A 24639-nucleotide genomic window follows, 5' to 3' on the forward strand; every position below is an offset into this window, starting at 1 on the left:
TATAAATTCTAATAGTATCTATAAATACTCTATCACTCTCTGAAATCTTTCTGTTTGCCTTTGTTCCTTATGACTTTTTCTGTAACTTCTTTCCTTTCTACTATCCTAGTCCTCTCTGTTCTTCAGAATGCACTAATTCTTTTTACATGTGCTAATAATATGAGCACATTGCCTTAGGCCTCAAATTTACAACCCAGTAATTTCAAGATCTCATTGAAGGTTTACCCTTCTTTGTTTTAAATGTTCCCATGGACTTAGTTATGCAAGGTTACTTCAAAACACTTTTTCTCTGCTTCCCTTGAGACTCTCTTTACCAATATAATATTGGCCCTGTTTCTGTTAACAACATTTAACTGTTTTTAGGATGTATGAAATTTATATGTGAGAGAAATCTATTCAGATCTGAATTTTCTCTATGTTAAATTTAAACCTCCATATTTATTTATCTTAAATTTCTGTGTACTAGCTTTGGGATTTTTTTTCTCAGTACTTAGTGCCTGACTCTCCCTTCTTCTATACTTTTTTATGATTTTAAATTCCTGTTGCAAAATGATCTACACAGAACCAGGATTATTTTTCGGTTCTGTGCCTGACATGGGAAGAAGGGGAGAGAGGAGATTGAGCAGATGAGAGCAAAGGACAGCTTATGTTGAAATGAGATTTGGCTTCATTGTGGAACAAGTTATGCTTGATGATGTTCACCGTCCTTTTTATTTTTACAAGACTGGTATTACACTTTTTGCATTTCTATTTTATGTTTTCCTGGGACAGCTGAAGGGTTTTCTGTCAATGAATTGGAATGACAGTTTTTTTCTTGAGAAAATAACAGACAGCAAAAATGTTATTGCTCTTCAGAGAAGTGTGTTCCATCAGCATATGTCTCCCTAATTCTTCCCAAATATGCTGTATTTGTATTCCTGCCTAAGCAAAACTCTGGCTCTGATCTGTAATGTAAATGTGTTTCTTGAAGCTAATGTGGACTAAAAACTAATATAATATCTAATTTTAAGTCTCCAAGTAAAATCTTTAAGTCTTCAAAGCTTTTTAATATCAGAAACTGTTTAATTCTCCTTAAAACACAATCTCCAGAAAATATTTCTGATGCAAACAATTTAACTGGTGATGTGAAAGGCCACAGGAGTTGCTATGGCCCTAGCTTCAAGGGCATCTTGAAACCGAAAGCCCAGGTCTGTCCAAACCCATTTAGCTGCAAGCCTGTGCCAAGCAGTGAAGCAAGGTGATTGTTGAGTCTGATGATCCCAGGATGGCTCTGCCTTCAAGCTATTCTGCTTGTCCAGGCAGCTGCTGTGGGTCATGGTTTGCTCCGTGGTGATCAGGTGATGGTCTGATCCTTTTCAGTTGGTCTCCAGTCCTAATTGAAAGGTGTATTCTGCAAGAGCAAATGGCATTTGTAGATCTCCATAGTTTGTCACCATGAGAGCAGGCAACTGAGCTATAGCTGGCCTGTGTTCTACCATTCTGTATTTCTGGAGCCATTTCTCAGGACACGCTGAATCTTATCTCTGGCTTGCTGCCACAGGGAGTGTAAATTCATACTGAGTCTTTCAACTTTAACAGGTTCTGAGTCAGGGATGTGAAGTACCTCATTGTCTTAGAATTTCCTCATTTGCACCACACTGTACTTTATTCAGAGGTTACTGCTAAGACAATTGAAAGTAAAAGCAACAATGCTAAGTCTAGTCTATTGCTATAATGGTCATTGAAAGACTATAATAGCAAAGGATGGATATATATATATTTGGTGGTGTAGACAGGTAATTTTCATTAGCACCAAAATAGTGTGTTCAGAGAGATAAGACAAAAACAGTATAAACAGAAAAACAATCAAATGGGATATGGATGTCGTGCACCATCCCCTTCCAAAGTACAGCATCTTTGTGGTTTAACTGCAATGCTTTTTGAAAGAACCAGTGCCAGTGCAAAGATCATTTGAGATTAGCTCTGTAAAAGTGTATTACCATAAAAGGGATCATCCATGTCACATAGAAGCAGTCTCAGAAATAATCCAAGAGAGTAAATTTGAATACTTGTCTCATTTTTATCTTGACAAAATGTTTTTACCTTTTGAACCTGATATTTGTTTATTCTGCCTGCGTGCTCCTATCTTCTAGGGTTTTGATAAACCTCCAGCATGGGAGAGTGAGAAATTAATGTGTTTAACTTCATCTTCTCCCTGAGGTCACAAGGGAGGGAACAATAACAGTCCTAGGCAGAAATGAATTTCATTAAAAGAAACCTAGTTAACCTATTGCAAGTTATTATTTCTAATATCTACCTTGGTGTGATTTCATGAATTTTGTATGTGTGTGCTGTTTGAAATAGAGGTGGAGGATTGATCAAATATAAAATACTAGTTCTATATTATTAGTACTTATTTAAGAAAGACTAAAACTTATTGTGGGGGAAGGGACTGGAAGTGAAAATAGAATGGTGCCCCAGATTTTCTCATATGACTGTGTTATTGGGTATTTGCTTGCCCTGGGTGAGAGTTCATAAAAAGGTGGAAGGACAGAGAATGTGTCTATGTGCATATAAGATTACTAGAAAGAGTATTTGACTGATGACTGCCCTTATGTCCATTTATGTTCACATTGCTTTGTTAGCCAATTTTTACCCTCTCAGGAGTGGAAACAGATTTTCTTTCCTATTAAATTTCCAGAAATATGACAAAAGTTTGTTGAAAACAATAGTTTTCCTATTCTATCTACTGTAGAAGTTTTCTCCTTTTGTTGACAAGTATAAGCAATTGATGCTCAATTTGCAGCTAAGTTCTATTCAGCAATACTTAAAGTAGTTTTGCTGCTGTGCCTGGTGCTTATTGCTAATTAATGCTTTTCTCTTCTGTGTAAAAAAACCCCCCACACTAAATGTCTTTTTTTTGATATGCAACTGCACTTTGTTCTTTGCCTGTGCAAAATGTGAAATACGATGCCAGTCTTCACTTGAATGTGATTTCACTTGCACTGTGATTTGCAGAAATTGCAAAACTTAATTACTTTTACATTGTGGTTTGTTTTTAATATTTGCCAAAATATGCCAGAGCACATAAAATCTGATGTAGAATTTGGTTTGAAGGGCTCAAAAGGAGTGCACAGGTCTGCTTGCACATGCAGTGTATTTAATGTCAGATCTGTTGTAAGTGATACTTTTATAAACCAGAACCTTTGAAAAGTAGAATTGTCTTTAAAACAACCACATGGCTGTACCTAATAAACTGTGGTAGGGCTCAGTACTTTTATGAGCTAATTAAACATTTGCTGTTTTGAGAGAAATACTTTTGGAATGAACACAGACACACACACACCTGAATTTATAACAAAATTAATTCTGTATTTTTGCCATGTTGAAAGGAGGCACATCTGGGAGTGGATGGGAGAATTTGAAAATCAGCTTTTCCAATTGCTTAAAAAGAAGCTTGAATTTTATTTTTTGAGTGAAGTGGTTAGTTTAGGAGGGAGCTCAGCAAGTTCTGAGCTAGACAGGTTTTCCCATTGGTTTACTGAACCTGAAAGAGACACTGATTTATAGGAAACGTGTCTTGCAAGTTCCAGTTCTTGGCTTTCCCTAGATACAAGTGTCATAACATGCACTTCTTACTAAATAAGACCACCATCTGCAAACATCCCCCTGTGGACTTCCTTAGGCATCCTACAGAAAAATGTACTTTTGGGTACATCTTCCCTTAAAATGAAGCTTTATCTCCAGAAGCATCACTTAATCATTTTGCTAAAAACCTACATGTTCTTTGTAAAATTCATGAAATAGAAAACAAAATCTGAATAAACGATAACCTGCTGAACCACTTACATTCACTGTTGTAAATGAAGCTCTAACTTTGTTTTTTATCTCCAACAGACAAACAACAGAAAGGTGAATTTGCCTTAGAGGGCTACACCATCAGAATGAATAATAGCCTTCGGAAGGATGCAAAGAAAGATTGTTGTTTTGAAATCTCTGCTCCAGATAAACGCATTTATCAGGTTGGACTTTTTTATGTTGACTTGAAATTTAATTGACAAAGCTGTTACAATTCCAGTTACTGAATTAACATTTCAGTGGAACAACTGTCACTGATATCTTAATGAAAAAAGGAAAACCGTGCTTGCATATATTGTATTTTCATATATTAGGAAAAAAAAATCTGATTAAATGTGTGTATGTACATGTTCAAATATTATCTTTTTGGTCGAGCAAGGAAATCTATCATCTTTATCTATTGGTCATTTCAATATTAGCATTTTAATATCTGTTGTATAGTGTGTCTCTGTGATTTCTTCGATGAATTAAATAGTAAAAAAAAATTAAAATATGTATCAGTGTTAAATACATATTGTATTGGTCATGGCTTTTCAAGAAAACCTACAAAAAGGCACATATCAGCTGTGCAATTCAGAGATCTATCAGCCAGACATCAATATGGAATGTAAGTTTAATAAGTTTTAAATATCTGAGATTGCGGTTGAAAGCCAGTTAATTAAGCTGTCAGGTAGTGTGTTGGAGTCTGACAAGAACATTTTTAAGAAAACTGTACCCAGCAGTCTAAAGAAATTCATGGGTGTCTTCTAATTGTCAAGGGCAAATTTTGTTCATCAGTTCTGGCTTTGACATTGATGAAGAGAAGCAGCTTTTTTCTGCACAGCTGCCAGCTGCTGATCAGAGTTTCAAATCCATCATCCTCTCCTTCAATTACGTAAATTTGTCAAAATTAGCTGTACATTATAAGAAGCATCCTTGCAAGAAAAGTACCAGAAGACATGAAAAGAATTGCTAATGGTTTCTTGAGGAAGTGATGGGAATGTTACATTCCCTCTTTTTTATTGCTAATGAAATTGTTGTTGTGTTTTTGACATTACTGCTAGTAGTTATTAATAAGCATTTAATAGTTTACAGCTGCCACTCCCAAAGAAGCAGAGGAATGGATACAGCAAGTCCAATTTGTAATTCAAGGTAAGCCAGCCAGTAGAGCAGTTGCCTTTATTGCCAATCTTGCTTACTGACAGTAGTTCTATCCATTTACTTACCTGTCATGTTAGTACCTGTAGGATTCCCACATATCCAAATTTTGAGTAGCAAGTCCTAGTTTTCAATTGTATTACAGCTTTTATATTACTTTTCTCTTTCTTCAAGATTTTTTATTGAAAGCTGTCCTTTATACAAGCTCCTTTCTTACCCCTTGAACAGTGTAAAAAAATAAGCAGAATGTACAGGAAGGAGCAGGTCATGGAAGAATTGTTTTCATTTTGCATAAATTTCTGCTTAGGCAATATTTTCAACTAAATGTTAACTTTCTAAACTGCTGTTACCTAGATACGGGATCTAATGCTATTCCTGAGGAGGAGGAATATGATGATGTTGGACAAGCGAACAGTGAACCAATAGATGATAGCATTTATGAAGAAGTTAAAGGTATTGTTGAATTCTTTCTAACTTTGTGACTTTGGTTCAATTTGTCTTCTCTACTTCCAGTTTGATAACTCTGAGTGGCTTAAAGAAACTGAGTAAAGTAACATGATGAACAATATACTTTTAGATTTCAGATTTTGCTGTGACATTGGAAAAAGAATGTCTTCAGTTTGGGGTGAGAAAGGTTTTCTATAGCAGGGACATCAAAGTAGCACAGAATGTGTAAAAGTGAACTCAGGGGACCTTCAGCTCATTAACATTTTCTGGTATGCAATTTTTTTAAATTAAAAAATTGAAAAGCCTTACAGCTTTTTCCAGCAGCATGCCCATTATTTTTTTCTTTATTCATTTTGGCATTTGTATTGAGCAGAAGTTCTCTGTCATTCCAAATGTTACCATCTTCTGCCTAATACATGGTGTTACAATCCTGCAAGAAAGCAACGTGTTTGTTTGAAAAGACTCTGGAAATGAACTGCAAAGAAAGCAATATGAGTGTTGACATTGTTCTGTTTCATCTTTTCCAGCATGGCTGTGATGATACAGAAATTTTTTACTGTGGACTTTCCAATGTGGTCAAATGACTATGGCTCTAAATGTTCAACTGCATCTGTCAGATGGCAAAACGAAACAAAAAGAGCTTGGCAAAAGTTCTTGATTATAGCCATTCAAGTACTAGGAGAAAGTTTGCTGTTCTTTATTAAATTTTAGGAAGTTGTGAAAAAAATTAGTTTTTCAGTTATCATTAGTTAGCAAGTGATACTTTGAAGTTATAAATAATCACTTTGTATGAAATAAAGTTCTATACCCCTTGCTGTTTGGAGCAGTACAATTATCAGCAATAATTTGAGAGGCAAAATTAGTTGTTTCATGTGATGCTGACTAGCTTTCTGCATCTATTAGGTAAAATTTCATGACCACTAGAAAAAAAGAACATTTTACACTTTGTCTCTTTGTCTTGATTTTCAATTTCAGGTAATTTCAGTGAATAAAGGGTGAAAAAACCAAGTGTCTAGTGAAAATGAATATCATAAAAGTATAAGATATAAAATAATATATCTTTAGGAGCTGTTTTTTTTTTAGTTGTTCCATATCTTTGAATTGTACCTAGATCACTTCAACACACAATGCATGTTCTGCTGAAGTGATGCAGGGTGTCATGCATGCTGAAAAACTCTCTGCAGTGAATATAAAAACTACATTACTGGGCTTAATCTTATAGCTACAAGATACATCCAAACCATATTACAGTGCTTTTTGGATGCTGAGGTTCTTACAGAAAGTGGTCCTGTATGCTTGCTTATGCATTTGTTAAAGAAGCTATATATCCTGGGATAAATTACTATTTTTTTTGAGCTTCAGTTACCTTACCTGTTCATTTGAATGTCAGATAGTAAGTAGATCTGGAGCAGTAATACATAATATACTGGGAGAAGGCATTGGTTAATACAGACTTTGAGTTCATTGCTTGGGGTTCTGTCTTCTGTGAATTGCTTCCTTGGTGTGATTCTGTAGGAATTTAGAGTATTTTCATTTACATCCCATTTTTATGACAGTTTTCTCATTTTTTATGACAGTTTTATGACATTTTTTTTCAGCTGTTATCTCCTAATGTGGCTAATAAACCTGAAATGTAGCAACATCACAAAGAAAAGGTAGTTCAAGAAATTTAGCTTCACTTTTTAGTTAAATTAATTTATTTCCCTGTGATCTTAGAGTGTGCTTCATTTTCATGTTATCAAGTCCTTCATCTCATGCTTTTTCCATCTCATCCATTTGAATTGCAAACTTCTCAGGAAAGACTATTTTACCTTTTACAGTGGAGCTTTTCGTTTTGATTCTGATGTGTTGACATAATTAAATTAAATAAAGCATAAGTTTGCAACAGATTTTAGGTGATTATTTAGTCCTTTTATCTTCCATAAATGTGCTTTAATAATCACATGCTTAAATGGAATTACAGACTTGTGGCTCTGAGGCCCTAGAGCAGTCCTTTTCTTCTTAATCCATATCATATTGAAGCATGTTAGATGAAATGCTGGTTGACTAACCTCACAGGAGTAGGCCTTATTTGTTTCTTGTGTAGCTGTTCATCTAAACTTGATGGTAAAAGAGTGCACTCCAGTTTGGTTTGTCTCCTTTAATTAGACCTGATTGGTTGCATTTAATTACAGTTGGCTGTCCTTTCTGTTTTCCCAGGTAAGTGAATTACGCTTTCTTCCTTTCATGGTCAAAGGGTGGAGCATCATTATCCCTGCTGCTACCTGGCATAATAATATAGAACAAATAGGAAATCTGGAATGCCTGTTAAGAACACAAAAAAAAATTATTTGTACAGCTGCAAAGCTATGCTAAGATCTGGAATGCACAAGGCAAACATGCTAGATCCTTGTGAAGAGGGACAAGAAATTAATCTCCATTTTCTTTTTCTCCTCAAAGGATATTTGTGTTACAGGATTCTAATCCTCTGTTTTCACAGATCCACTAGCTTTATAAATATTGAATTTCAGGTGCACAACTCATTGTACTGTGTTATCATTTATTTGGTTATAATTTGCATTTTCTCAAGTAAGTAAAATTTTGCATTTCTATGGTTTTCCAGTGGTTTTTATGGCAGCATTTCAGAAGGAAATGAAACCAGTTCAGTTGATAATATTTGGTTTGGTATTTGAATAAAGAGTTTTTGGATTAAAAAAAGCATATTGAAAGCTTTGTATGGTTTTGAAAATAGGGAAATTTTGAGAACTGTGACAGTAATCTGGACTGACACTGTATTCTCTAGCTGTCTCATTGCTTAGCTATTTTTTTTTCTCCTGCTTGTGTCAGGAGACAGTGTAGATGAATTTTCCAGGCAGAGCTGAATAGGTTCAAACCAGTGTCCAGAATGCCAAGAGACTATTAGCCTAAAGCATAGATTTCAGTGGTATACACTATGTACTGTCTGCTGGCAGGTTGATAGTTGGGAGGGGTACAAAGAGATGTAGGAAATTTAATCTTTTGATCTGTAAAGTCACTTTCTTCTTTAATAGCCCATATAAATTAATATTTACCATGAAAAGATAATTTTCATGGTTTTCAGTATTAGTCAGTGTTTTACTGTGGTTATTCAGGTAAAGTAAAAAAAAACTACAGAACTTTCAAAGAATTCCCAACTTGTAAAACTTCCCTTGGAAGATTCTTCAGGAAAAGAAATCTTTACACTGTCTTCAGCCAACCAGGCTTTAGTCTCTTTCGTTTTTAATCATGGAGGAAAACTTGGCTAAGCAAAATTAAAAACCTTGTTAGTAAAGGACCATTTTTCTTAATTAGCTATTTATTTTCTACTTTAGTCACTATATATAATTTTTCAGTCCACAGCTGAATGTTACAAGCTGTATCATAGCTTCTGAAACTGTCGTATTAAATAATTCTGTGTTCTGGGTGGAGCTAAGTTGATGCATAGAGTTTATATCTTTGTGGTATTTTAAACAATGGAGTTGTCCTTGTCATAAAACAGAACATGTGCCAGCTTTAAAGTTGTTCCCATCTGTTGCAGCCCTTGAAGACAGAATTTTTTTATTAACTTGAGGATTCAGTGACATAGTTTTAAGGGCCTTCAGTATTGTCTTCTGTGGTTTCACATCTGTGTGAAGCACATACCCAAACCTGCAATGTCAACTACTGCCTACCCCTTAATCCTGTCTTCAAACTCAGCTTAGTTTGTGTGCTGTCTACCACATTCTGGCCCAGCAGGAAAAAAGAGGTGTTAATCTAAGCTAACACCTTAGTTTCCAGTTTTGTGTCGGCTTTTTTATTTTGTTCTCTTTCTCCTCACAAACTTGCATTATAGCCATACTTTCCATGGTATGCAGTATAATTTCCATTAAAATTATTCTAAAGATAAATTTTGATTCTTATTTTGGTGGTGCTTATTTGCTGCACAAAAGTTAAACTCCCTTACAGAGCTCTTACAGAACAAATAAGGTTGGAAATCACGAAGCAATGTAATGTGAAACAAGACTGGCATTGGGGCTTTATGTCATGGCTTCTTAGCCTGTCTATAACACAGAGAACTTTAAGGTGAAAAAAAGGAAAGGATGGTGAAATTCAGTGCTGTGGTGATCTCCAGCTAATATTACTTGCATCAGTTCTTAGTTTTCGGTAAATTAAATTTGAGGATTGATTCAGTCTCTAATTGGGCACAGGATAATGGGAATGGAAACCTGGTGTTTGTCTTTCGATTCTTGTTATCAATCCTCTGCCAAACTGTTTGGTCAAACCCAGGTTTCTGGGCAATAATTGTGTTTTGCAGTGTAGTTGGAAGCTTAGGTAGGGAAACTGTAACTAAGGCAAAGCTCAGGGAAAGGTAAGAAGTGTTTTAACTTTCATGCAATGAGAAGTGTGCTGTGCAAAGAAACACTTCCATTTGTTTACTTATTTTAAACAAAGCATTTTGAATAGTTAAATTATATTGATGTTGTTTCAGAACATTTCTGATATTGAATATGAAGGTAGAGAATGAACATCCTGTTTCTTTCTTATGGTTGTATCTTTAAGCAGCTTTCATGATTTGTTTTCTTACAGTATACTGCTGCAGTTAGGCAGCATAACAATACCATCTTCATCCTTTCTTCTTGCTGGACTGCTACAGTTTTGAAGAATCAATTTCTTTTATGATGTGGTAATCTTTTGATGAGCATGAGGGTGAGGGAGGGAAAAGAACATGTTCTCTGATTTACCTCTTCTTGGAAAGAAGGAGATAATGTATGTAGTGGAGTTGGAGTGTAAGTTCCATCTGTCAGTCATGAACACTCATGGCATATATTTGTTTTCAAGATACAATGCCATATGTATTGACTTCTTGACACTAGAAGTAAAGATTTCAGAGCACTGCGTTAATGAAAATTCTTTTTAGGACACCTTTGCTTCTTATAGCATAGTCAGGGTATGTGGGCCAGAACCCAGTGTTTGGTGCCAAGCAGTCCCAGGTGTGCATTACAGCTATACAATCAGTTCTTAAAACCAGTAGGCTGAAAGAAACTGTTAATTGGTCCTTGCAAACCAGAGGAGTAGATTTAAGTCAGCAGAGACATGGGTGATTATGGAGTCTGAGATGTTACCTGTGATCATTGCTGCTAAGTCATTATATTATATTATATATCTTGGCATATGGTCCAAATTCCTCGCGGTGTTTATTGCGTGCCTTCAGTAATTACAAAATTCTTTAGTTCTTGTCCAGAAGTTGTATATAATGTGGATGTGCTATCGTATTTTTTTTCCACAGAAAGAATTCTAAGTGCTTTTAATTAGCAAATGATTTCAAAGTATAAAATATAAGTAGGGTCAGGAATAATTGAAAAGTTTTGTGTAAGATCAGCATTCTTGAGGACAGTACTAAAGATAAGTTTTCAAAGTAATGTCTGAAAGTTTTTTTGAATAATTTCCATGAAAATGCCTTTCAGATTCAAGAACACAACAATGGACTTTTTTCCTTTTAAAACAGTGAGGATTCTACAATTTTTTTTTTCAAAAAAATTGAATCTCAGAGTTCTTAAGAAGTATTTTTCACTTGATTAGCCATTATATTATTGTATAAACGGAGTATTTTTGCACATGCTATCTTGCTAATAGGTAGAATACCAGAATAAGGACAAGGAGGTGCTACAGGGTGCTTACTCAGCTGTAATTCAAAAAGCAATTAAAGTAATACAAGAGCAGTGAAAAGCAGATGTGAATTACTTTTTAGTGTAGAGAGTAATAAAGGAAGAAATTTATTTTTTAGGTCCAAGGCGTGTTGTTTTGTTGTCTTGATCACTGGGATTTGGAATCTGCTAAGTGTCAGACATGGAAATGATTGAAAAACAATCTCTTTTAACTGGATATTGTTGAATCCCAGCAGCTTTGATGAAATGGAGCCATGTTGGAATTCTGTCGCTCTTGAGTTTTATGGCAATACCCTTATGGGATTTATATATGCCTTGAAGTTATCCTTCAGCTAGTACTAAATGCTCACAGAGACATGAGTTATGAACCCAGACAAATATTTAAAGACATTGCATCCACAAGGTGGTTAGGAACTTGATACGTGGACCTCAGCTTTTGCCTGCAACAAGTGCTTGGGCATTATCTTCAGTTACTGTAATTCTACATCTAAAGAGGGAGCCCTTCTTTCCATTGATGTTGGGTGTCAGTGATGGAAGAGGAGGTAAGACAATCTGGTGTAGCTGAAAAGAATGAGATGTCCATTGAGTGGGAAGTGGCAGGTCTTTGTGAGGAGAAATAAGGTTCACAGGCTCTTCTGCATTTCTTTTAAAGTGAATATAAAGTGGCCGTCTGTGAACAACAGTTGGCCCATAGCTGTCAGAAAGCCGACTGTCCATGGTGCAATTCATCCCTGCTCCCTCATCACACACTTCTGCAAAAGTGATGAGGCCAGTAAAAGTGGAACAATAACTGAGCATTCATATTTAGTCTGATTTGCATGTGAGAGGTATATTGATTGAGTGGACTCAGAGTGGGTTTTCCCACTGATACACTCTTAAAATCATGTTCTTTATTTATATTTTATTGAATTATATACCTCTGCTGCAAAAAATTTGGTCAGTTGTGAGATTCAAAGCAGTCAATTACAGTATCTAGAATAAATGGAAAGTGTGTGCTATTAAGGATAGCTATTTGTTCTCCTCTCTTGGAACTGCATGAGAAACTTCATAGTTTCAGGCTACACAGATTTCAGAGTTTACAGGTGGAGGAAATAGAAGTGATTTTCCTGATGTTGTGGTCAACTGTTAGAAGACATCGAAGGTGTTCATGTAGGAAAGGCTGTGTTTATCAAAGTCTCATGTTAACAAATGCTGGATTTTATTTACGTATTTCACACTTTAAAAGAGAAGTACCCTAAAATCCAATCAAACCAAAAACCCAAACCAAACCAAAGCCAACAAAAAATACACCACTAAATAAACTATTGTCTAGTGGCATTTTAAAACTGACTTGCTTACAATTAGAAGGCATATCAAAAATGGAAGTATTTTCAATAATACTTTTCTATGATTAAAGAACTCCTTCAAAAGCTAATTAGCTTGCAACTTATTGAAATGGATTTGCTTATGGAAAGATGATGTTTTATCAGAAGGTACTGGTCAAAGTTTTATTCTGTTTTCAGTGTACTAGCATTAAACAATGACTCTATTGATTTGTAAAACCAGTTTGATGTGAACAGTGTATGACAGAAACTGATTGTTATTAAGAGATAGAATCCTCTCTCAGAAAAACTTGTCATCCTGGCAAGAAAAAAGTCACAGAAAGTGATTTTATTTGTATCATAGTTTTTTCAGTGTTGACTCTGTTTCTGGCAGCTGGCTTTATGTTAAATGTGAACAAAGCTTTGTTATGCTTGCATGTCTTCAATGGATTGTAGACCCAAAGTATTTTCTTTTGAAAGCAGAGTTTTCTATGGTGGCACTGTTTTTATTTAATTAAGAAGCAGTGGAATACAATTTATGCAGGCATTCAGAAAACATGTCTTGTTATGTGAGATAGTTAATTAAGCATAAATTTGAGGAGTTGCTGCAGTTTAGTATTTTGAAGTAAAACATAAATTTTATCATGTATATTTATGAAAATAGAAATAAGTATTGGGCCTATTCTACTGCTTGGATATAAATGTGATAAACACTATATAGATAGATCAAAGAACCTTAATTTTTTGATTTTGTGATGAATGACTGCATATCAGGCTATTAAAACCATTAGATAGAGTTTTTTGAGAAACAAGCAACCAGAGGTTATTTGGTGCCTCAGGCTATCACTTCTCAACTTTTCTGGTTTCCACAAGGTAGCTATTAAAGAACCATAATTTGTACAACTGAATTCTCAAATAAGACCCAGCAAGGTGGGCTCTAAAGGCTGAATTAATCATTCTGTTACTGTAGATACAAATATCTGATTTGAATTTTTCAGCCGTAAGAAATGCATCAGCATAAATCCTTCTGTAAATGTCTTTTCCTTTCAGTTTGCTACTCACTTTTCTTCCCACTCTCCTCAAAATGGAGGAATTAATCTCAGAAAATGCTACCAATTAACCAGAGCTTTGTGAATTTTTGTGGCTGTATGCATGTGTATCTGATTTGTGTGTTGCAGCATACTGTGTTTGCAATAGATGTCATGTTTAGTTTACACATATATAAAGCAGGTAACGCAGAAAAAGGCTGCTTGTTTCCCTGTCTTGGCTGCAGCTCCATGGGCTGGGTACAACTTTTTGAAAGAAACAGGATGGTTGCTCCTAGGAAAGGAAAATACTCAGCAGAGTCCAGCTCCTGGCCCACACAGTGGAGCAGGCAGAGAGGGCAAGATGTCTCAGTCTGCTGTGCCCTAGAGGCAACAGAGGGATGCTCCAGGGAAGTGCAGGGTGCAGGCCGACAGATGAGCTTCAGCAGCAAAGGGGAGAATCTTTTCTTAAGAAGTTGGAAGAGACTGAGGAAAGATTTTTGGCAAGTCAGTGAGATTTGTGTTAGATGGCAAGATAGGAGGACAGTCTTATCCAAAAAGGGGGTGGTTGTCACAGTGGATACTTTATTTCAGTCCTTTTTTTGAAGTCATAATTTTTCCTAGTGGATCTTATTTTCCTCCACCTAAAAACTCTGTGTTTTAATAAAAACTAGTTAGGATCTCTGGAACTTAAAATATCCTTAAAGAAGATGTTTAAATGCTTCCACCTTTGGGTTGTGGAAGCATTCTGTCTTAGCAGTCTGTAACAATTATTCTGTCCTTGAATCTTAACATAGCACTGGGGATTAGAAGAAGGAATTGCTTTTTCAAAAGGAAGCATTATCTACTGGAAGGCCTGTGGATCCTAGCATGACGGTTGTGCTTCTGTTGTCCTAAAATATACTAAGAGAATTTATCTTGTTTGCATACCCCTCTCAAATGTTACTTCCTTAAAAATTAAGAACAAATATTGGGAAGAAATACTTTGCTGTGAAGGTGGTGAGGCACCAGAACAGGTTGTCCAGAAAAGTTGTAGGTGCCCCACACTGCTGGAAGTGTGTTAGGGTGGGTTAAGTGCAGCTTTGAGGAACCTGAACCAGTGAAAGCTGTCCCTGCCCATGGCATGGGTGTTGGAATGAGATGCTCTTAGAGGTTACTCCCAACCCAAATGATTGTATGATACTCTGATAAGAAGTGACACATTTCTATCAGTTGATGTTGAACAACTATTTGAGGTAATTCAGTAAACAAAAATTGGGTATGATTTTGTTATCACTTCCATACAGGTCATAAAACCTAGTTCCTGAATGAACTGCCTATCACAGACATACAAATAGTGCTCTTACAGTGCAACTGGGACTGTGTTGTGTCTCTGGCAGTCTGAAAGCACCGTCTCGGAGTGAATTCTAGTAGTATCCAGAAGTGATGGGTTCTTTTGAGATACAACTGCATGCCAATCCCACACTGACCTGGGGAGCTGCCTGGGGAGTGGTTGTCATCTCCTGCACTTGAATTATTGCCATATCCCAGTGTCCTGCCTCTTCTCTGTGAGGTGCATTGTGATTTGTGGTGCATAGGGCTAGTAAGATCTTCCATCCAGAGTGGCAGCTCCCAGTATGGACCTAATGTATGAGAATTGAAGAATGGGATCATTTTTGTAGAGATTAATATGGCACTATTATCCAAAATGCGGTACATGTAAACAGTCTGCATTGCAACTATAATTTTCTGCATATTTCTGGTTTAACCTGATATTAGTGAATCATAGCAATAACATTTTCACTTAATTTCATAATTTTAGCTGGAGAAAGGATTTAGCATAGTTAACATAATTTTATTTAATGGCCTGGGCTATAAACAGTGCAAAATAGCAGTAATGTGGGTTTGCTATCTTTAATGAGAATACCTGAAGGGTGAAAACTGCTGAATTTTTTTTTTTGTCAGTGTGCAGTTAGTGATCAACACAGGGAATGCAAAAATGTCCTGGTATAACATTTTTAAAGGAGTTACTAGAGCAGCATCTGGGAGCCAGACTTTGCTTGTGGAAACATGCCAACAACTGTATTGTGTTTCATTTCACTGATGTGAGCTCAGCTTTGCCTTTTGTCCCTTTTTTGAGTAAGTTCAGGAATCATACTATAAATTTGAATACATTAACCTTGGAGATTATTATAGGATATGATGTGGTTTAAGCAAGATGCTTTATGAATGGTATGTATGTAAATTTTATGTCAAGTCCCATTTGTCACAATTAAGAATATGTAGTTTTCAGAAATGGCTTTTAAATTTAAGACTTGCTGCTGATCAATGATTATGAGAAACTTTACTTGACATTTACAGACATTTTCTATCATATAAATTTAAGCTTGAGAAATATAACTGCTGTACATGGTTGTCAAATAACACTGTAGTACAGAGTTATACAGTATAGATTAGTTAATTGAATATTTGATTGCTAAATGTATTTACATTGGGAACTATTTATATTTTCTATGTAGATTTTAATAGCCACCACATTTATTTTAGCAAAACATTTTAATAATAAGGTTTATAAAATGTCATGTTGAACACTTAAATTATTTACATAGCTAAGAGCTATTACAGGTTGAGAGAACAAACAAATTTATTTTAGTTACAGTGAATTCATATAAATCTTTATTATGTTTAAAAGAATATTCTTATGTACATGCCACACATATTTAGGCCAGCAATCTCTAGCACAGATTCCTATGAACCTACAATAGAACCATGGAATAAACTTAAAATTGTTTTTTTTTTCCCTTTGAGAAACTAATTTGCATTCTGTACAATAATTGCAACTATTTTTTTGCTAGAGTGACAGAGAACAGAGAAGGAAGCAAAAAAGATTTTTTGTTAATCAACCAAATAATTAGATGAGCATGTAGAAACATTAAAACCCAAAAGCTTTTCCCCTACATTGTTGAGACCTGTTAGGAGTAGCATTATAAAATATTTTATTCTCTCTTTAAATGTTTAAGAATGGATTTATGTAGGATGTCTGTTGCCTCAATTTGGTATGCCAAAATTGGGGCCTTAGGAGCAATTTTAGAAGCAGACCCAAAATTGTGCTTTTCTTTAAATTTAACATGAAAATTTATCTTCAGAGATGCTTCTGTTCAAGTGTGGAAGTTGTTACCTAAAACGTAAGAAAAAAAGTAAACAAAAAAGCAAAGGTAAGGTTTGCTTACAAAAAAGTAGAGGTAAGGTTTAAAAAAGTACCTAGTAAAGCTTAAGGAATTTGTACTGAGCTGGATTTTGAAGTCACTTATGAATTTTTCTCCTTCTTTGATGGATCATTCTGATATTAATATATTCTGACCAGTTCACTCAACATATAGGACTAGACAAATACTTGATTTCTGACAAAAAAAATCCCTGAAATAGTGACTTTGTTTGTAAATAATGACAAAGTGTCTATGAATATGAAAATGGGAAATCAATGAATGAATTTCTGGAAGTGGATCTCTGTAATTTCTTTTATTCTTCATTATTATAATTGTGTGCATATCCACAATGAACTTGTTGGTGATGACCTTTACCTTTTCTCTTGAGAAGAATTACTATTATCAGGTCCTTTTTCATGAGGAAATAAAAAGGTCAGTGCAAAACCCATCTCTTATTTCTATGCAGGGCATACTGCACTTTGGCATATTTCTATTGAATTTTATTAATAATAATTAGATAATTTTGTCAAATAAATGCTAATATCCCAAAATTAGGCATTATAAGTGGTCTTCCCAGGTAGATACTCCTGCTTTTTCTGCCTTTTTTCTATCTCCTCTCTTCCAAAGCTTGCTATTGGTGTAACACGTTTCTCTTTCTCCTAGTTCTGTCAGACTAGCAATTTTTTTCCTACTTTAACTTTGAATTGACAAACTCTTAATTCTTTTGTATATATGTTACCCCCCACCAAAAAAAAAAAAAAAAAAAAAAAAAAAAGGCAATGTAGAGTATGTAAAAATATTGAGAAGATTGGGTTGGGTTTGGTTTGGTTTTAATAAGAGATTTTAGATTATTTGTTGTTTGGAAGGCTAATGCAAGGAAGTGGCCAACCAAGTTGAATTGAGCTGTCACTCAAAACATGACTGAAGATTGCTTATTTGCAAGGAAAGCTCCAAGCAGGAGGCTGAGTTCATGAAAACTTAATATATTCATAACTAGAACTGGGAATTGCCTGCACCTCTGTGGATTATTCAGTTGTCCCAGTGAATGAATATATTCTGTTTGGTCATTCAGGTGACTGAGAATAATTTTCCTCCCATTTTGACAGTTTTTTCTTAAAATACGAAGGGTCTTGTGAAGCCCTGGAAACAGCCACTTTCATACTAACACCTTCTGTGTTTGGTAGATATACAAAATTGTGGGGTCTGAAGAGGATATTGGCTGTAACTACAGAATGAGGCAAAGGCAGGCAAGCAAAGTTACTAGAATATTTAGTACTGGGGAAAAAATATAAGAAGGAAAGGTGACAACATATATTCAGCTCTCAGCTAGTAGAAAAGGTAAGTAAAGCAAAGCGTTCTCCTAGATTTCATAAAAATTGGTAAAAGGCTGCACAGTAGAGTGAGAAGCTCACTTTGCAGCAACTGTGGATGACCTTACCAAAAATTTTTGGGATTTTTTTTTTGTGTGTTTGTGTGAGAGTAGCTGTTTTTCCTCCAGAGGTGTGTTCTTTGATCATTTGTTGCTTGTTTTTTCCAGTAAAATAGTGAGAGGTCAAAAAATATCTTCTAGCTTTTAAAAACATGATTTTTAAAAATCCATTGTGCTATAATTCATGTGGATTGCTATGTGTGTGGTAATATAAGAAAAATGTAGTGTCTTTTTTCACAAATGTATTTAGAAAGAATACTTTTTTTCCCCTCAAACAATTCTCCAAATGTACTTATTTCTCTCTGCTACTTCTCTCTGTTATTATTCTTCATAGCGACAGTTATATGACCCAAACATTATTCTGTTCAACGCTAGAGAATCACAGCCATAAAGTGTGTTTGCTATTTGTCCTTAGTGGGACAGGGAATTTTTTGGTTTACTTTACTCTTCAGTTTAGCAAATGCTGTAACTCCAAAATACTTTTCTTAAGAAGGGGATGTTGTATCTGCTTTTTGGTTTTGGTTAAGGCAGACCATTACATATGCTAAGATTCACTAGGTAGTGCCATAGAAAGGTTGTTTTGAGAGAGTTTTTTCTTCTGAAGATGTCTAAGTGACATTTCAGAACTCCCATGTGACTTCTTCTCCTTCTCTTGCAGCAATAATCCTGGGTTAATTTACAACAAAATCTACTGCCCTTTTCTTTGAGGATGATTGACTTTCCCAAGGTCTTCTCAATAGGAGGCAGTGCTTCACTTTTAGCTGAGCTGGCTAGTTTAGTTATTCAGATTGCTTAGACAACTGGGTATAACAGTGGTGCACAGTAGCACCTTTTAAAGATAAAAGGAGTGCAGCCGAGGGGAAAAAATGTGCAGGATTTCTCAAGGAGTACAGGAAACCCCACATCTGGAGACTTGGCAAGATCTAGACAAAACTGAGTGATTTGAGCAAATCCTGTTCTAGAAAGTCATTAGCTTCAGCTGTGTCATACATGAGCTATTAAAATGCACAGGCCCTTTTAAACTGCTGCTTAACATTTTAGTGTGGAGTACCAAAAGAGGCCAAATGCTGTTTCCTAGAAACCTGATCTAACTTTCTGAGTTAGAGCAGGGTGTTAGAGCGAGCCATTTCCCCAGATCCCATCTCTTTCAAAATTATTTTGTTATTCTAGCTTTTTCACTTTGTAAAGCCAGTGCTACTTATTCAAGGACACTGAGAAGTCAGGATGTTTTTAATATTAATAGCAGACTTCCGTTACTGTCTAGTGGTTGGGAAAAGTGGTGTATATATTTAACCTTACTTTAGAATTTTGATAATTTTTTTTTCAAAGATCTGGTTAAAACTTGTGCACAAGTGTTAGTTGGAGGTCCCATCCAGTTTAGATGGTGGTATATTTGAATGAAACCTTTTGCCTCCATCTTGGAATCAGACTTGGATCACATGTGTTGGGAGAAATTTAGGATCACAAGTGTTGGGAGAAATTTGCCTAGGAATAGGCATGGGTTGTCATCAACTAAAACTGAAGCATCTCAGTATGCATAATATTTTTCTGTAAGATGTATTTTTATATTGTTCATAGCCCAGAGATCTCTTTCTGTCTTCTGTTGGAATACAATTCTGTACTACCCATTTCCCATCATATTTCTGAACACAATGATGACCATTTAGTCAGATGCAACTTCTGCTTCTGCTGACATACGTTGTCATCTTGTCTGCAATCCCAGTGTTTAACCTGTGTTTGGGTGATCTCTTTCTATCATTCTGCTTGTGTTGTGGAAATTGGTTGTTGTTTTTTTTTTTTACCCTCAAGTTTGCCATGTAGGAATATAACTTTTTTTTGTTTGAACTGTTGGGTGGTAACTGTCAGACTCTGTGATATTTAAATGATCCTGAGATTGCAGAAAGTCTCTGTCTTTCAGCCCTGCTACCAAAGAAGAAGTCATAATTCGTTTGTGCTGGTTTTCAAGGTTGTTTATTCTTGCTTATCTATAACATGTTCTGTCTGACCTGCAGCAGGTCTGTCCTGCAGGGCAGTGTGTGGGGCTCTGCCCTCAGTGGGATGTTACAAACATTATATACCAGAAACTACCTGTGCTATATTTACAATAATGTGTCAATGTCTATCACCTATGTTGAACAGTGTGCCCAATCTAAACCAATAGAAAAATGCCAACACTACAGTGAAACATGGAGGGCATGAAGAAGAAGAAAAAGGATAAGGCATGCCCAGTTTCCTCCATCTTGCCCCCTTTGAACCCCTTATCTAGAATCCTAAAATTCTACTTTTGCATCCGTGCCACACTAATTATTACTTATATCAAATGCTCAGAGCTTGTAATTCATCCTGTAAGATTGAAAACTCTTTTCCATGGATAGAGATCAAAGACAGTGTCTCTTGGGGCTCTGTACAGGGGAGTTCCTGACCTCCTTGCCAGGGTCCCAGACCTACCCACAGTAACTAGCTGACCCACAGAAGTAGCAATAAAATGTCCTCTCTTCTGTCATGGTAAGAAATTCTCATATTTATAATCTCTTCTCTAGCAGCCAACTTGTTTTCCACTTTTCTCACTGTCCTGGAGGCATTTTCAATCTCAAACCATGCACTGTTGTACAGTCAGGTGGAGCATTAATAAAACAAGAATCTCTCTCCCCCTCTCTGCTGCTCCCAAAAACTCATACCATGGCTAGACAATAGCACCTTCAGCAGCCTTTTCCAAACTGTTTTGTTGTTTACAGAGTACACTGGGCTGCTAATGGGAATGCAGGGTGAGGTGAAATGTCAAGAAGTTGTGTGTAAATCTTCCAGTAAACTGCCATGTCCCAGAGGAGATGGGGAAAAGGGACAGATCTTTGAGAATATTGGAGGATTATCATAACTGGAGTTTTGCTAATTGCATTTGAAGATCTCTTTGTACAGAGAGATCTCTCTCATGTATAATGGGTGGATGTGGAGTCTAAAAGAAGATACCAGAAATTAAAATCCCTGCCATTATAAATACACCAGGGCAAGTAGGCCTACTAGATTTTCTATGAAGCTCCTTAGGCTAAAGCTAAGGATTTAGGTGAAGTGTACAGGCCTGTACAGGTGAGAATACTGCAGAGGACGCCATCCCCAAGGCTGGGAACACTGACCTCAGGTAAGGCAATTTGCTTGTCCTGCATAAAACAGGGCATTAATGCATAGTCCTTTGACCCAGATGGTTGCTAGCCCTCACCACAAATGCTAGCACAAGATGTCAGTTTGGCCAAATTATATAAATAATCTTCTTAAATTGTGTGCATTTATTGCTGCTTCTCTAGAAATATTAAATGTTTCTCTGAACAAATACTCTTGTTTTTAAAAAAAGCTAATTCTTCCTAATTAATAAAAAATTATGTAGTGAGGTTGATTTATGTTCCTTATTAGAGTAATAATCCATTTGGAGGGTGAGTCAATTCATAGAACTGAAAATTCTGGAGAGAAAAGGTCTTAACTCTTTCCCATGGTAAGCATTTATTTGGGTTTGAAAGTTCTTGTTTGCATTTGTGTGGAGTCATTATTTGGCAGCAAAAATGCAGTGTGGAGGAGTATTACTCTTGGTGTTAACATGCCATTATTTCTTTTACTTTTTCATAGGCAGAACAGTGTAGATCTGTGATATTCAGCATCAGCTGCATTCATGTACACACCTGTTATTTTGTGTGCATCTGTCCTCCCTGCGAAGTACAATAGTAAAGACACTGTGTAGTTTTTTACTTGATTATTTAATAATAATTTTTTTTTTGTGGGGGTCTCTATCTTACAAGACTTTGTATGCTTATAACCTTCTGACATTACAGTGAGATTTCAAGTGAAGAGACATGAATGTGCATTACAAGTGTGTGATTGCTTGTATCATTATGAAATAGATGAAAAATTAGTTCACTGCAGTACTTTTTATCTGAACTGATCAAAACATCTTCCAGTCATGTTGCTAACAATATGTGATAGGAATAATAACTTCACCTGTTGTGTTCTATGCTGCAGCCGAGAGGCATGTAAATACAAGCTGCTTATTTGCAAGAAGCTTCCAGATTTGCAATATGATTGCTATGGAAACCACACAATGAAAAGCTTATAACCATCTGTGTGGTTTGGTAGATTTTGCTGCATAGCTGAGCTGGTTTTGTTTACTGTAATCAAAGCATTGAATAGAATATATTAACTCACAAACTGGGATTATTCAAGGTGTAAACTAGTATTGTGCAACGACAATGTGTCAGAAACTATAAGGCAATAGAATACCAAATAATAATGGCATTAAATTGGAATCTAATGTAAAAAGATTATTAGGTAACATTTTAGTAGAGGAAACTGCTAAATTTATGCATGTTTATCATGGAGATACCACATTCCATTGGAGGAATGCACTGTTCAAGCCAAACTCTTATCCATTTTATACTCAAGTAGTCCAGTCTTTTTTCCTTCCTCCTTTTAATGGATTCATGTAAAAAATGTAGAATTCATTGTTCAGTTTTTAAATTTTGTGGATGGTAGAATCATATGTGTTTGAGCGCTTATTCTTCTGTTTTTTCTTCAAACTGCAAATTATTTTCAACAACTTCCATGGACTAACTGAAAAAAAACCTTTAACAAATATAGTTCGTTCCTTGTTGTATTGTCACAAAAATTTTGCTGTTAAGGTCTCTAAGTATCAGCATAGTATGGAACATAATCTGTATCTCAGGGATTGTTAGGATCTACAGCTCTGGAAGAGTTCATTGGTTTGGTTAGTGTAGATTAGTCTCATTCTGACATAGTGAGAGGGTGGAAAAGAGTATTTTCTCTCTGCAGTGATAGAGATAGTGTGAAGGAGATATACAGAGGAAAAACTGCAACAGATTATTTTAAAGGCGTGCATGACTCCTTATGCACAGTATCTTAAAAATACCAGAAGTATTTCTACTGTATTTTTTAAATTCAATTTTTCATCTTTTGATTCTATGCCATGTTGCAACACAAAGTTATGCATGTTGCATCAGACTGCAGCTGTAATTCCCAAGGTAATCGAGGTTGCTGTGTTTAAAGGACACTGCCTGCACATAGTTACTGCTTCAGGCCATAATATCAGAAAACAAAAGTTAAGAACCCCAGGTTCTTTTTTACTACCCTAAGCCAAGACTACTACAACTGCTCCACTCTGAGTATGATTGCATTAGCAAATATCATGAACCATTTGCAACAGATTCATAAAGCTGAGGTTTGTGCCAAGGACCTGATATTTGTTGTGCATGTTTCAGAGGAGGTTTCCTATGCAGTCACTTCAGCCTGATACCATGGACTGAATGCCCATTAACAGCTGGACCATGTCCAGCATGCTTCTGGAGTGCCTCTTCCAGTCAAATTGCACCTGAAACTTTGTCCTCTTTGTGACAATTCTGTACTGTAAAGCAAGGTGGGATAAGTGGGGATGGTTGAGATCCAAACCAGTATGCAAATATGGTGAGTTTTTGCTTGAATTTGGCAACTTTTGAAATTCAAAGAGCTTTGATTCAGACATTTTCATATCTTCAGATGTGCATCTGGTCAACTTTTGTTTCTAGGAAATAAATATTTCAGAATAATACATATATTCTAAATATTTTCTGTGAAATCACAATGCAGTATTCAGCAGTACCTTACAAAAAAGTCTCTTCAAACTTCTGCTGCTTCTTTGCTTTACTTGGGATACCCTCTGCTGCAGTCAGTCCTCAGTTTAAACTAGTCTGATGACCATGACAAGTGATAGAGTTAAAATCCATAGGACATTCAACAGAGCAACTGATTTAGGTCCAAACATTCAGTAATATGTAATATCAACATCTCTTTTATGAAAGAATAATATAATAGCATGTGCGTTGGATGAAGGTGCTTTTTCTGGGAAAAGGGAGAAATTCTAGCAAATGTGACTGATCCTGGGGTACTGCTCCCTGTGAGGGGTGTAACCATGGTAGGGAACCCACAGAATGACAGTGCCTCCTAGTGCTCTGGACAACACATAGGGATGCATTTTTGCCATTTATGCTCCAATTGTGAGTTCTTAAAATAAACAGATGAGCATACTTGGAAATATGTGACAAATGTTAATGCCAAGTAGGGGAATACATTTGAACATCTAAATGTAGAACATAGTTTAGAGTGTTTTGTGTGTACTACAGATTCAGATTTCTCCTGTTCTATTGCTAGGATTTTTTTCCCTGTTCTCTCCCCACTACCTTGGTTTACAAAATAGTTAATATTAATCTTTCCCAGATTTTTAACTAGTCAAGATTCAAGAAGAAAAAATCTTTCTGGCTTAGTAGGGCAGGATTTCAAAGCTCTTTATAAAGTGAATCTTATGTTGTAATTGCAATATTTGTAGGATTGTGTATAGAGATTAGCAGTAATTACGCATACTAATTCCAACAGGTCTACTCTTGTGCTTTAAACATCTGCTTTAATGTTTGCAGGAACAGTCTTGTGTATAGATTAAATTTTTAGAAGGTTGAAAAAATCCTTTGAACTTTTGATATAAAATTCACTCTTTGTCAAACTAAACGGGCAATTACATAAGAGTTTCACACTGTGAGTGCTTCATCTGTTGTCTGTCATTAGTAAAATATCCAAATCAGTTGCTGAAATGTGTATCTTAAAAAGAAG

The 24639-nt window shown here is 35.8% G+C and overlaps 1 protein-coding gene across 1 annotated transcript in view; it reads left to right on the forward strand.

Moving 5' to 3' along the window:
* Nucleotides 1-24639, forward strand: part of SKAP2 (src kinase associated phosphoprotein 2) — a 117693-nt gene that overhangs the window by 73833 nt on the left and 19221 nt on the right. The window contains exons 7-9 of the mRNA XM_021538198.3: nt 3877-4001; nt 4905-4968; nt 5329-5427. Coding sequence (XP_021393873.2) covers nt 3877-4001; nt 4905-4968; nt 5329-5427 — 288 coding nt within the window. The remainder of the gene's footprint in view (nt 1-3876; nt 4002-4904; nt 4969-5328; nt 5428-24639) is intronic.

Source organism: Lonchura striata, chromosome 1, assembly GCF_046129695.1.
Source record: "Lonchura striata isolate bLonStr1 chromosome 1, bLonStr1.mat, whole genome shotgun sequence".
Lineage (NCBI taxonomy): Eukaryota > Metazoa > Chordata > Aves > Passeriformes > Estrildidae > Lonchura > Lonchura striata.